Here is a 14,388-nt window from a genome sequence, read left to right on the forward strand (position 1 = left end):
GCTTACCCCATTTTTGGACTGATTGCTCATTCTTGGGGATTAGCCACGAATGAGTATGCCATGGGGTATAGAAGCCTTAGCTCTACTTGCACGTGTGTCGCACTTCTCTCTGCGTACATACCATTCTTCCCTCAATGAACATCGTCTTCATCCTCAAGTCAATGCATTGCTGTGTCGATGTCTGACAGTGCATTCGCGAGAACTGCTGCTTGCATTTCAGCATAGCTTGTGAATGCGTAGTGGATAAACAAACATTGCATTAGACTGCATGTTGTTGAACCAAAATAAAAACAATTGTGTATATGTATTAAGTTTAGTTATGTAGTTGCATTTAATTAGCTGGCCTTATGAAAGCTTCACTTCTATATAAATTTGCCCATGTGCATTGCAACTGTATAATGTTTAGCAAATTTTGAATATTGAACTGAATTACCAAAATGGATTTACATTCGGAGTTGTGGATATTCACACTACCTCTACTCTCACTGCTAAAGTACCTGCATTTACTAGAAATTTAGGACTAGGGGAGATTTGAAATTTTCGTCGCCAAGTACTGCCATAGATTATTTCTTTGTTCTGCATTCGCACTTATATTCGTTTTCACGTGTTTCCTTTCGTGTCGCCGTAGTTCCCGAGCGTGTACTCGCAACTGCTGTATTGCGAGTGCGGCAGTAAGAGGGACTTCAGTTGCTTCCCCGCGCGAAGTGTACAAACCATGTCTGACTGATCGCAGACGCGTTTGCTGTAGCTTAGAGGAGGCATCGTATAAGCGCTATTCAAGCCTATATACAAAGGCCGCTTTCAAGGTCGCCTCTTTTACGCGCGGCTCAGAACCACAGTGTTCTGGCGGCCCGTCTCGCCATTCTTATGATACTTTGATATATGTATATGCCAGTGCACCCTTCTCACACACGATGACTCGGCCTTCGGCGGCGCAAAAAAAAGAAAGAAAAAAAAAGAGGGGCGTAGCAGTTCCGACTCGCTAACGACCGATTCTGAAATCACTTCTCCGATACCAGGAGCAGGCAGACGCGACAGTGAGCTGAGGGATGTATCGACTTGCGTGCGCAACTCGTGGTTTTCCGGTAAGAGATGGGACCTGCTTTTTGTTTTACATATGTTTTAAGTGCTGTTCAAGTTAGCCGAAAAATTACCCGTGTACCTAGCCGCGTTCATGGCGGCATGCGTACCGGATATTCCGAAGCCATGATGTTAATTCAGTTTCAGTTTATTATTCTTTAATTTCAATGCATTGGAAAGATACAATATACAGACGAGGGTCCCAAAGTCCGAGACTGCAACGGGGCCCTCGGTTTATAATAACAATGTAGAGATGTATTGAAGAAGAGAAAACTAACTAAAGCATACGAACACAATCGCGAAAATACAACATAGAAAAATAATATAAATGAAAACAAATTGTATTTATATAAGCCTGTAGTGCACAAAAAAAAACTGTCAGTACATACAAATGACAAATATAGTGTAATGAATGACGTAAACTTAGTTACACATATGAAACACCTTAAGAGCATGACTAAATGTATGAAAGGATGAAGATTTAATGCTAACGGGTAAACCATTCCACAGTTTTATAGCAGCGAATGATGATGTCATTTTTTCATAATTAGAATGAACCATAGTTAGTAGAAAATTAGAGTTACGTGCAAACCTGGTATTATTGTTATTGATGAGGTGTCTGGAATCAATGAATTGGTATGAGAGCTGTTTAGTAAGTAATTTATAAAACATAATTATTAGATGATATTTGAACAAGTTCGTTACAAGGATGCTATTTTCACGAAGTAGAGGAGTAGCACTCGTGAAAAATTCACTGTTAGTGATAATGCGTATTGCTTGGTTTTGTAAGTGCTGAATAGATGAGATATGACAGTTATATGTGTTTCTTCAGGAAACAATGGCATAATTAATGTGACTGTGAACGAAGGCAAAGTATAATGCTAATAATGCGTATTTAGAGAAGTATGGCCTTGATTTGATTAATGTTCTAATACCGAAGGTACACTTTTGCTTAATGAAGGCAATGTGTTGAGAAAACTTAAGGTTATAATCTAATTTAATGCCCAAAAATGATACACAGTCGGAGACGTGAATGTGATGACCATCTAGAGTTATCTCAGGTAAGCCAGTTAGTATTCTTTGGCTAGATCGAAAAATCATGAATTGTGTTTTTGAAGGATTGATAAGTAATTGATTGGACGAACACCAAGCAGCAATATGGTCAACCTCATTGTTTAGTTTAGTTTATAACCATTGAGAAAGTATATGTTGTGCTACCTGTCGCGATCAGCAAAATCTGTCTGTCGTGCATAAATCAAGCGTGTTTTTAGACTTGTAGGATCTTCTGGGCTGGAATTCTCCGCCATAAGTTGGCCTCACAGCCTGCAGGGTTATCTGACTGAGGTAGCTTGGATGCTCGGTTGCCATAAGCAGAAGTTCGAATCCTCGTTTTCTTTTCTTTATTTTTTAATCTTGAGGTGGTAAGCTCGAATCCACGTCCTCCAGTACACTACATCTCCAGGCTTGGAGTGGCATCTGACACCGGCAAAAATGCCGAGACCCAGTCGGGATATTGCTAACCCAGGCACAATCAAATTAGGGGGCCCACTAAGCTTCAACAAAAGACACTCCCTCACCAGAACAGGAATTGGTCTCCTTGGTGCAGTATTCGGCCACTCCCTCCCAAATGGCCCAGTCAATCAACCAATGGCCCTCAGTCCCCAGCAGCTGCGGAACACCTGACCAAGGCGGCAGTCAGACCTATCGCGCAACAGAAGGTGCTAAGAATCTCTGGACCCGGACAGGCCGCCGGGAACTGACGGAAACTGTCACTGGCAACATTTAACACCCGAACTCTCTTGAGTGAAGGTAGCTTAGCAGGACTCTTTGAGGAACCATCAGGCATTGTTTGATATATCATTGGCCTTAGCGAGGTTAGGAGTACTGGCGAGGCTTATACAGTGCTATCTAATGGTCACATCCTCTGCTATAGAAGGCTTCCAGATAAGAAATATTACGGGGCAGGATTCCTAATCCATAAGGACATAACGGGCATTATTGACGAATCCTACAACATTAATGCGACGTTATCAGTGGTCGTAATAAAACTTGAGAGGTATCGATCAAAGCTAGTACAAGCGTACGCTCCAACCTCTAGTCGTGATAATGATGAAATAGATCAGTTCTATGAAGATGTTGAATTAACCTAACCTCACCTACAATGCAAAAGTGGGGGAAAATCAGGCTGATGAACAAGCACTTGGCAACTACGTCATTGTTTCTAGGAACACTAGAGGATAGATGTTGGTAGAGTTTGCGGAAAGGAATAAGCTGCGAATAATAACACCATTTTCAGGAAGCGTAGGAACAGAAAGTGGACCCGGAAAAGTACTATATGGTGAAACAAGAAATGAAATTGATTTCATACTTTCTGCCGATCCCAGCATAGTCCAGGATGTAGAAGTGTTTGGAAGGGTAAAGTGCAGTGATCATAGTTTAGTGAGATCTATGATTCATCTCAATTTGAAGAGAGAAAGAGTAAAATTGGTCAAGAAGAAACAGGCCAACCTAGATTCAGTAAGGGTACAAGCAGACAAATTCAGGCTGGTACTTGCAAACAAATATGCAGCCTTAGAACAGACAGATGAAGATGATATAGACGCAATGAGTGAAACCGTAACCAGGCTAGCTTCGGAGGCAGCAATTGAAGTGGGATGCAAGGCACCAAGGCGACCAGTAGGTAAGCTCTCCCAAGTAACGAAATACCTAATAAAGAAACGACAAAGAATGAAAGTGTCCAACTCAAGAGATCAGATAGAATTCGCAGAACTGTCAAAACTGATCAACAAGGAGAAAGTAAGGGATATTCGAAATTATAACGTGAGAAAGGCTGAGGAAGCAATAAAAAATGGACGCAGCATGAAATCAGCGAGAAGAAAGCTCGGCATAGGACGGGCCAAGACGTATGCACTGAAAGATAAGCAGGGTAATATCGGCAATTTCGAAAATACAGTAAGAGCAGCGGAAGAGCTCTATGCTTACCTGCACAGTACCCAGAACAGCCACACTACCTTCATTCGAAGTAATAATGTACAGGATACAGAGGCTGCTTCTGTAACTAACGATGGAATTAGACGGGCCTTGCAATACATGAAACGGGGAAAAGCAGCAGGAGAAGATGGAATAACAGCCGATTTAGTCAAAGATGGAGGAGACATGCTTGAAAGCTTGTGGCACTTTATATGAAATGTTTCACGGCTTCAGTGGTTCCAGAAAACTGGAAGAATGCCAACATTATACTAATCCACAAAATGGGAGACGTTGAAGGATGGAAAAATTGTTGGCCCATTAGCTTACTTCCGGTATTGTATAAATATTCACCAAGCTAACTTTCAATTGAATAAGGGCAACACTGGACTTCAGTCAACCAAGAGAACAGGCTGGCTTCAGGAAGGGTACTCTACAATGTAACACATCCATGTTATCAATCAGGTAATCGAGAAATACGCAGAGTACAATCAGCCTCTCTATATGGCTTTCATAGGTTACGAAAAGGCGTTTGATTCAGTAGAAATACCAGCACTCATGGAGACATTACGTAATGAAGGAGTACAGGAGGCTTACGTAAATATCTTGGAAAATGTCTTCAAAGATTCCACAGCTACCTTGATTCCCCACAAGAAAAGTAGAAAACTACCTATAAAGAAAGGGGTCAGGAAAGGAGTCGCAATCTCTCCATAGTTATTCACTGCATGCTTGGAAGTTCAGGCTGTTAAACTGGGAAGGTTTAGGAGTAAGGATCAACGGCAAATATCTCTGCAACGTACCTTCGGTTCGCAGATGACATTGTCCTGTTCAGCAGCACTGGGGATGAGTTACAACAAATGATTGAGGACCTTAGATGAGAGTGTAAGAGGGGGTTGAAGATTAATATGCAGAAAACAAAGATAATGATCAATAGCCTGACAAAAAAAAATTGTGGGGTTTCACGTGCCAAAACGACTTCCTGATTATGAGGCACGCCGTAGTGGAGGACTCCAGAAACTTCGACCACCTGGGGTTCGTGCACCTAAATCTAAGTACCACGGGTGTTTTCGCATTTCACCCCAATTGAAAATCCTGGCAAAGGAACAAGAGTTCAGTATCGCCAGTCAGCCTCTAGAGTCTGTGAAGGAGTACGTTTACCTATAGGGCAATTACAGGGAACTCTGATCATGAAAAGGAAATTTACAGAAAAATAAAAATGGGTTGGAGCACATACGGCATACATTGTCAGGTCCTGACCGGAAGCTTACCATTACCATTAAAAAAAACAGGTCTGCAACCAGTGCATTCTACTGGTGGTAACATATGGGGCAGAAACTTGGAGACTGTCAAAGCAGCTTGAAAACAAGTTGAAAACAAAGAGCGATGGCACGAAGAATGTTAGACGTAACGTTACGGAGACAGGAAGAGAGCGTTGGGGATCAGAGAGCAAACAGGGATTGGCCATATTCTAATTGACATTAAGAGAAATTAATGGAGCTGGGCAGGTCATGTAATGCGTAGGATAGATAACTTGCGGACAATTGGGGCTACAGAATAGGTGCCAAAAGAAGGGAAGTACAGTCGAGGACGGCAGAAAAACTAGGTGAGCTGATGTAATTAAGAAATTCGCAAGCGCTAGTTGGAATCGGTTGGCGCAGACAGGGCTAACTGGAGAGCGCAGGTAGAAGCCTTCGTCCTGCAGTGGACATAAAATAGGCTGCTGCTGCTGATGATGATGAAGAAATTGATGTGCATATTTGTTTTGCCACGTAGATCCCCAGAGTTACAGAAGGAAAAAAGATACCACCACCAATGCACTTTGTAACATTTTGCGCACAGATACCATAAATAAATTTGTGCTAATCTCAACATTTTTTGCTAAATGGCATGTGTAAAGTACCGCCAGGCTTTTGCAAAAGCAATATGTTCCATGTAGTAATTATGTATAGGTTAATTCGTATAATGTCTATTGCCTTCACAGTGCCATGCACTACAAGTAATGAAGTTGAAAATAGCAGAATTGTGCTATCTGTTACAGGAATTATATTTTTAATGCCTCCGTTAAAAATGGATAAAGTGGTCGCGGGTTGCAGTTCATGATGAGTTCCTGCTGTTCTGCCCGATGATTTGGCCACTCCTTCCACAGCTTCTTGGCGTTTTCCTCGGACGCCTTGCCATCTGTTCTTATGTCGACCTGTTTTCCTCTTGTGAAGAAACTTATCGCTGCTTTTTGAAGACATTATTCTTTCTCATCATAAGTGCAAACTATTGCGATAATTTCTACTTGGTACCTTTGGCGCAATTTCTGTGACTTGCACCGTTCGTGCTTTGATTTCCATCTGTGTAGTCGTTCCGTGCATGTCCCTTTCCTCTATGCTTCCCACATTCATTTCAGAACCTTCATTTCGGCCACTTGTATCCCTCTCTAAATGTTGTTATATCGAAATGAAAAACGGGGAACATTAAATTGATGTTGGAAATCTAGATTGTTCACCTTTTCCGATTCTTTGTTTATCTTTTTCTCTACGCGTTGAACATACACATTTGGTAGTGGTGGTCCAACGCACTGTCTCCTCCGGCATCTTCCATGCAGGGGCGTAGTCAAGGGGGGGGGGGTGGCTTATGGGGCTTCAGCCCCCCCCCCCCCGAAACTTTTTCGTGCTGTCATGCACCGCCGACCAAAATAACCCCCGTCGCCGTAAATCATTCTGGATTTTGTCTAGAATGTCTTTTTGATGCTCGAAAAGACATTTCGGCGCGTTCATTGCGAATTCTGGCTGGATTTCGTGGCAGCACCTATGAACCGGGAGTCACACAACGCAAGGAGCCCCATCCAAGCACAAACTTTCAAGGGCGTTTCGATGGCGAACGGGCTCGTTGCGGCATCTCGCGGAGGCCGCGTAATCTACGGAGCGCATGAATTTCGATTCCGAAACATTATGATTATAAAGTACTTATAAACTTTTGATGCGAAAGGTGCATTGACATTTCCAAAGTCGTGCTTTAGATTTTCGATGCCGGAACTTTGTGGGTTTAATGTTATAAACATTTCATACCAAAGGTGCATTGACTTTTCTGTAGTCGTACTTCAGAACGTACAACCAGACAAGCCAAATCAACACACTATCAGACATGTTGACCAGAGTCTACTACTCTAAGGTTGACAAAGCACGCAGCGAGGTCTGATGAGACGAAGCGTTGTGGTGGTTCATTTGTGCCATCATGTCACAGAAAAGAATATCAATATTTTTTTCACCTGCGCCAAAGAATCCATGTGAACACACTAAAGCCAGCAAAGGTAACTAGGTTCTTATTAATTTTTCTATTTTGACTTTTATTCGCGAGGACACATTTAGCTTCTTCAAATTTCTTGTTCTCGCTACCCGCGGGCTGCCAGAACCAGCCAGAGCGCATGCACTTTTCTCGTGTTGCCCCGACTACCGCGTGGCGCACTTCGGTGCGCGTTCGTTTTTCTCTGGCCGAGTGCATTTTCGCCTGGGAGAGTTTTGGACGCCTTCTGTCTAGCAGACGAGAAAAAGAAACAATGGTCGCTCGCCACCATCACTGTGGGGACTCGACGGATTGCAACGCGTTCGCTTGAGCGCTACCTCTCCGGAAAGTCTTGTCTCGCCGGTGTAGGATACCGAGCAGTATGCGTATGGTTTTATGTGGATCAAGCGTTTCACGTTTTTTTCGATATTCCTTCGGTAGGTGCCAAAAGCAGGCGTTCGATTGTGGCCAACATGCTTTCCTTCGCGTTTTTTTTTTCATTTTGGTTCCCCCACCCCGCGAAAAAATAACGACATTGTTGCGGCGCAGCGAATTGTCGCATGGTGAAAGTTCGATTTTGTTACTTCTTTTGCGGAAAGTAATAGGCCACGGGACGCTTCAGTTGCCGAATACTTTTATAATATTATTGCGAAAGCAATTATGTGGACATTCCAGGCGCATTCCTGCCGTCGCCGTCTCCCTTATATTCCGTGTAAAGTCCAACGGCAATAACATCGTGACCGCGCGTCGCATGCTGTGTGTGCGAGCGAAAGCATGTGTGGGGGGGGGGGGGCGAGTGGCATGGGTGAGCCGACGATGGTGGCTCAGTCTCGTGTGCGCAAGGGAGAAAAGCGGGGAGGAAGCGCGCCACCTTCCGTCGCGCGATTATCAGGGGGAGTGGAGGGAGGGGGGGGGAACTTAGGATTCTGTGATCTATGAATCTGTCATTGCGCAACATGTTTATTTGCCTTGTTTAATGCATTATGTACAGCGACTTCTTCTTAGATACGTAGATTTATTGGAGACTTATACGTATATTTTAATATCTTGTTGCGATGTTTTGTGTATACGTGTAGTGAACTTTGTTTCCAGTCACACTCTTTTCCCCTTTATCAAACTGTATCTTCGCATTTGTATATTCCATTGTATCTTCGCGTATCTAATGTACGACGGCGATTAAAATGAAAGTGAGCCAACCCACCCTGCGCAATAATGGTTTGGTCCATTATCTGCGAGGCATGCGCGTAGCACACAGGTATCTCTAATTTAAAAAAAATGACATGCAGGTGTGAGGATAAATGTTCTTTAATGCTCTCATACAATGGGTTGAACATGGTTGCGTGGCATAATGGACGCTCAAAAAGATGGATAGCGTGGTGTCGTGACCTTTTTGACAGATGAAGGTGTCTCCCAAAAAGAAATTAGTAGCCGTATGGCTGCCTTTTACGTTGAACATTGCATTTCATTGGCCACTGTGAAGCGTTGAAGCAAACCGTTCAGAGAAGGACGGGAAAGTTGCAAAGACGATTCAAGACTGGGCCAAAGCCACCGTACAATCACCCCCAACACAATGGCAAAGGTTCATGAGCTGATTAGACAAGAACGGAGGATAAGCATCGATGAACTGGTAGAGCGTGTGAACATCAGTCACGGTTCGGTTCACACCCTAATTCATGAACATCTCGGTTATCGGCTCTTGTGTGCGCAATGGGTGCTCAAGATTTCGAACCACTGCCACAAGACAGAGAGGTTCGGCACTGCCTTGACTCATCTGATCTGGTATCACAGTGAGGGTGACGACTTCTTTTCTGCAATTGTGACCCAGTGCGAATTATGGTGCCACTACTACGAGCCTTAAACACGATGGCAAAGCTTACAGTGGAAACATTCGAATTCACCACCTCTAAAAAAAGCAAAGGCCGTCATTTCCGCCAGAAAGGTGTCGACTTTTTTTTTTTCGATCGTCAGGCGCCATTACTGATCGAATTTGCTAGACCTGGAGAGTCTATCAATCGTTGCCGGTATTATGAAACACAGGATCGGCTTCGTGTCGCAATCAAGAACAAACGACGTGGAATATTGACGAGTGGGGTCATCTTGTTCCACGACAATGCCCGTCCCCAGGTCGCTGATGTGGTTAATACAAAGCTGACAAAGTTCAAGTGGGAAACGCTGCAACATCCGCCATACAGCCCAGACCTGTCGCCTTGCGACTTCCACATTTTGGAGCATTTGAAAAAAACACCTCAAAGGAACCAGATTCGTGTCGGACGATGACGTGAAAACGTCAGTTACAGACTTTGAAGCAGCAACCCAAAGGGTTTTATGAGACGGGAATCACGCGTCTCGTTAGTCAGTGGGAGAAATCTCTAAATGCTCATGGAGGCTACGTAAAAAAAAAAAGACCCCGTTTGTCATATATTCGCATCGGTTCACTTTCATTTGCCTCGCCCTCGTATATTTTGCACAAGTGCTGCTTTTTGTATATTCACTCTGTTGAGACTATAATTTCGGTGTAATTACTCACAGTACACGACCGCTGACAGCTCCTGCGCAATACATTCGAACAAAGGACAGCGTCATTGAGATTTTTTTGTGGCCGTTGCATACGTACAAAAATGTAAACAAGATTATTGAATGAGAAGGTTGCATTTAAAACATTTGTGCTCAACTTGTTCATTTAATGGCCTTTACATTTTTATATCAGTAGCATGGTCTGCTTCGCTGGTTTCGAACTGATATGTTTCTGATGCTCGTGTGATATTTGCTTTACTTATTAAATAGACAACAAACATGAAAGCATTGATATCAGTTATTTCGGGCACAATTTTTGGGACATACGAGTATATTCTTTTATAAAAAAATACATGTTTTACTTGTCTTGAAAGTGCGTAGCGTCCAAGAATTCGTTTGCAGCATCTTTGGCAACGACAATGCAGTTATTATTCACGTATTTGATCCATCGACGAATTCTATAAGGAGGAGGCCAAGCTGCAACGTGAGCCCCCCTCTCCGAACGATATTTCTTGCAACGCCACTGCTCCCATGATATTTCTTTTGACCATTGACCACTGATAGGGCGTCGCCGTAGCAGGCGTCACAGCATTGTTGAATCATGACGCCGTTAAAATAACGACACTTGGCAACAGCCTCTGAATGGAGCGAGGGCTTTTTGATTTGACTTTTGGGCATTCCGCACTGCTTAAAAGTAGGATATCGTGTTCACTTGGAATGTCCGACCTAACGAAGCATATTGGAGCCGTAATATCGGCTATCACTTTCCGAATTAGTATTGGTGAGATTTCGTGAGACTCGGCACCGGACGCGTCTGCGTGCACGGCCGACAGCGTTTTTGGCGCTCTGCGATGCTCGCTGTCTTAGCTCAAAGCAGAGCGCTGTCGGTCGTATGCTTCGGCGCGTCCAGTTCCAAGTCTCTCGAAATATCGCGAAAGTGAAATTAACTCCATAAGTAGTCACCCGAGAATACCGCCCCAAGATTTCGCAGTCACGTGATAAGGAGTAAACCATGGTTTCTGTGCGTTATTAGTGGCGAATGATGTCTGTGTTTTATTTGAAGGGATAATTAAGGTCCTTGGGCGAAGCAGAAGCGCTGACTGGCAGAAGCGTAACCCAAATGACGTCGTCAGGCTAAGAATGTCTGCAGCTGCAGTGAGCGAGCGACGATTATTATCGCAAAATGTTGTATTGCTGATGGTTGTTCCGCAACCTGATGGGTGATGGTGAACGACGAAGATGCTATAGAATGGTTCGTGAGAAGAACGTCGAGAAGTAACTAAAAAAATAAAATAATTCTGTGGTTAAAAAAATACGTGCTTATGAGGCCCGCTTATGAGGCGCCATTACGAGGGGGATTCCTGATTAATTCTGTCGTGCACTCAGTGCACGGTCCACGAGCGTTTAAATTTATCCCCCATCGAAATGCGGCCGCCGCGACCAGGATTCGATCGCGCATCCTCGGTGTTAGCAGCGCAATGCCAACGCCATCAGTGCGTGTAGATGTAACTATGAGGTGAGTTGAAGCGATATAAACAAGACAGTTATGCACAAAGTACAATGAGTTCATGGACTGGTCGGATAGCGCATTCAGGGTATGCAGTGTATATAGTGGGTACCACTAGCCGCGTTTTACCGTGGCTTGTGTCTTTTGTCCTCGTCATTGGGATTCCCAGACCATTTCAACGTTTGGTGAAAATGAGTCTCAAAGCCTGCACGGAAATTTGAAGTCTGCCTGTCTCTATGGTTTCTTTCACAAAGCACGTAGCGAAATAGTTTAAATGCTTGTTTGCCTTCGAAGAAGCATTGGTCACGTGCGCCTCCTGTGGGACCTGCGGCTCTTGTGCGGCATTCAGGAGTAATTTCGCATTGTTTGGAAGGCGATGCTGTGAAAGGCGTCCTTTGCAACGCTCCACGATTTTGCGACTAGTGTCCGCTGTGTTGCTGCTCCAAACACCCCATCGTATTTTAAACACTTGTCGGGCCTGACAGTTTTGAATTACCAAGGGAATTGGAAGTGCTTGGCGGCTGGGGATGGGGGTGAATAGATGAGTCCTTGAGAGTCCTGGCCGAGTATGAGAGTCTGGCGTTATCCAAGTCATGACTTAACGAGTTTTCTCGCGACTGTCTAACAAGTGTTTTTGAACATTTTCTTGACAAAGCTTTTCTCCGGAGCAGAAAATTAACGGGGAAACTCTTTTTCACTTCTCAAGCGGAAAACCGAACGACCAAGGGGAGATGGGAATCAAAAGGTTGCGGCGGGATGAACCCGAATACCCCAAGGGACGTAAGGGGATCCTGGCCATTCGTATACGCTGGACGTTCAGGCATTGTGGATATTCCCTCTCGTTATACCTTTAGGCCCAATTTCATGGATTTTTCATTTTCTAGGCATTCGGGTGCGTTAGAAATTTAAGCCAGATTGGATCTTCATTCACGTCGAGCATTTCATCTCTTCTGTCTCGCGACTTTTCTATGAACTCAATTTCCATCGAGAAGCTCCTCAGTGTGCAACGAGACTAAGGATTCAACTGTGCCTGTGTATATATCGCGAGTTTTATAGGATTATCATTTTCCGGTTGTTACAGATGCCTGAACACGGTAGAACTAACCCCGTCCCCGCCCCTCCCTTCGGCCTTACTCTCGGCTCCTTCGTACTCTCGGCAAGCTAGTTCCTGTTCGCGTTTCAGTCTATGCTGATGGTACGTACAGGTGTTAGGCAACTATCACTATAGTTATTGGTCGCGCCGGAGTCATGACGTCCTAATGTCTTTACAGAGGTCCGGGGAAATTGTTTGCACCACCGCTCGTTTTATTGTTTTATTGCATTCTTCATCAGAAGCGCTAGGATCGGGGAAAAAAGGGCACTTACGCATCATAGCACCTTTTGTGATGCCTCCCCACTTGTTGAAATGGCCCACCTCTGGCCTTGAAGGTGAGCCACCACCACCACCACCACCACCACCACCATTATCATCACAAGCAAGCAAGCAAGCAAGCAAGCAAGCATACACTTTTAGAGAAGAAGCGGCCTAATTGTTTGTTGGCAACGGAAGCGCCGCATGTAAACAAAAAGGCCCCGCTTGGTTAATTGGGTAGCTAATACCCTTATACCGGTGCCATTACTATTCGCGGTTCATAAACTGACTACCTCTGCTAGTTGTAAGCACCATGTCCTTTGGGTAGTAAATGCAACTACCAGCGTCGTTACTGACAGCCCTTACGAGAATCTTCGCTAACATTGTGGCAAGCAGTTACTAGTTTTTCATTAGTAACTGACGCCACCTTTCTTATAAGAGTGCAGTGTTGCTTTGGGACGTTAACTAAACCCAATTACTCGATCACTCAAACAATGATGCAATCGATCGATCGCCCATGTAGTGCGACGCAAATAAGAGATGTATTTTGCTCTGCTTAGCCGTGTCCCCATTTGTAGCGCTACTTGTAGTAGGACGAGTTCGGGAAGTCTTTGAAATCTGGCGATCGCTTGCTTCGCAGGTGGGCGAGGAAATGACGTGTGCCGACGAGTGCTCCTTCGTGCGCTCTGACCAGCCGCTGCCCGTGGCTGAGTTTCGGGTCATCGCGGACACTATGGTGCAGGGTCTGGGTCGGTATCTGCGGCTCTGCGGCATCGATACCATCATCCTCCGAGATTGCGACGACCGCGACCAAGCCGTCAAGGTGGGTAGACCGTGGGCGGCGTGCACGGGTGGTCAGTGGTCCGTGGTAGCAAAGTTCGCAATAGGGGATCAGAAAATTTGGTTCTGGGAGTTCATAGTGTTTTCGCTTTTCTTTTTTACCTGTTTAACCTAGGTAGGACATTAGGCAGTATGAAAGCAAGAGCTTGGTGGCGCAACACACCGCCCCGTTCCAAAGGGGATGCTCATAACATCCATCCATCCATGGTCCTGAAGATGTCCTATAAACAGCCTTATTTTCCTGGTCACGTGACTGATGTTACTGTTTGCTGTAATCTATTCTATATATATATATATATATATATATATATATATATATATATATATATATATATATATATATATATATATATATATATATATAACAAACTTTTGTCCGCCGGTACGCTCTTTCGTATGCGTTAAAAATCAATGTCGAAACCACTGAACCCGAAATTCGAGCGCCCGAAACTTCGTTATGCCTAATTTCCTCGCATGTTAAAAAGAGGCGAAACCCGAATTATTACGCTGCACACCCGACTCGCGTTTATTTTTTAATGCTGTATAAGGATAGGGAATAAACGATACGAATGAGTGAGGGCATTATTCGTCCCAGTCAATTAGAGAATGGACCCCAGGCAAAAAGCCACAATAAGGTAGCTTGAGGACATCTGGAGCCCAGGAAACAAATACAGGCATATAGAATACAGGGGCGGCACCAGACACAATTTGTGCAAGCAGGCAATGGCAAAATAACATTTTAAAAGGATGCAAGATATAATACGAAATATGGGAGAATGGAAGGTCTACAAGAAAATTGCTCACAAAAATGCAAACAATCATGCATTAGGAAACAGTATTGCTTGATACTTTTAATAAA

At 44.2% G+C, this 14,388-nt stretch overlaps 1 protein-coding gene across 2 annotated transcripts in view; it reads left to right on the plus strand.

Moving 5' to 3' along the window:
* Positions 1-14,388, plus strand: part of Nbr (exonuclease mut-7 homolog) — a 120,071-nt gene that overhangs the window by 99,246 nt on the left and 6,437 nt on the right. For both annotated transcript variants that reach the window (XM_065428576.1, XM_065428577.1), the window contains one exon: positions 13,330-13,512. In XM_065428576.1, the coding sequence (XP_065284648.1) occupies positions 13,330-13,512 (183 nt within the window). The remainder of the gene's footprint in view (positions 1-13,329; positions 13,513-14,388) is intronic.

Source organism: Dermacentor albipictus, chromosome 1, assembly GCF_038994185.2.
Source record: "Dermacentor albipictus isolate Rhodes 1998 colony chromosome 1, USDA_Dalb.pri_finalv2, whole genome shotgun sequence".
NCBI lineage: Eukaryota > Metazoa > Arthropoda > Arachnida > Ixodida > Ixodidae > Dermacentor > Dermacentor albipictus.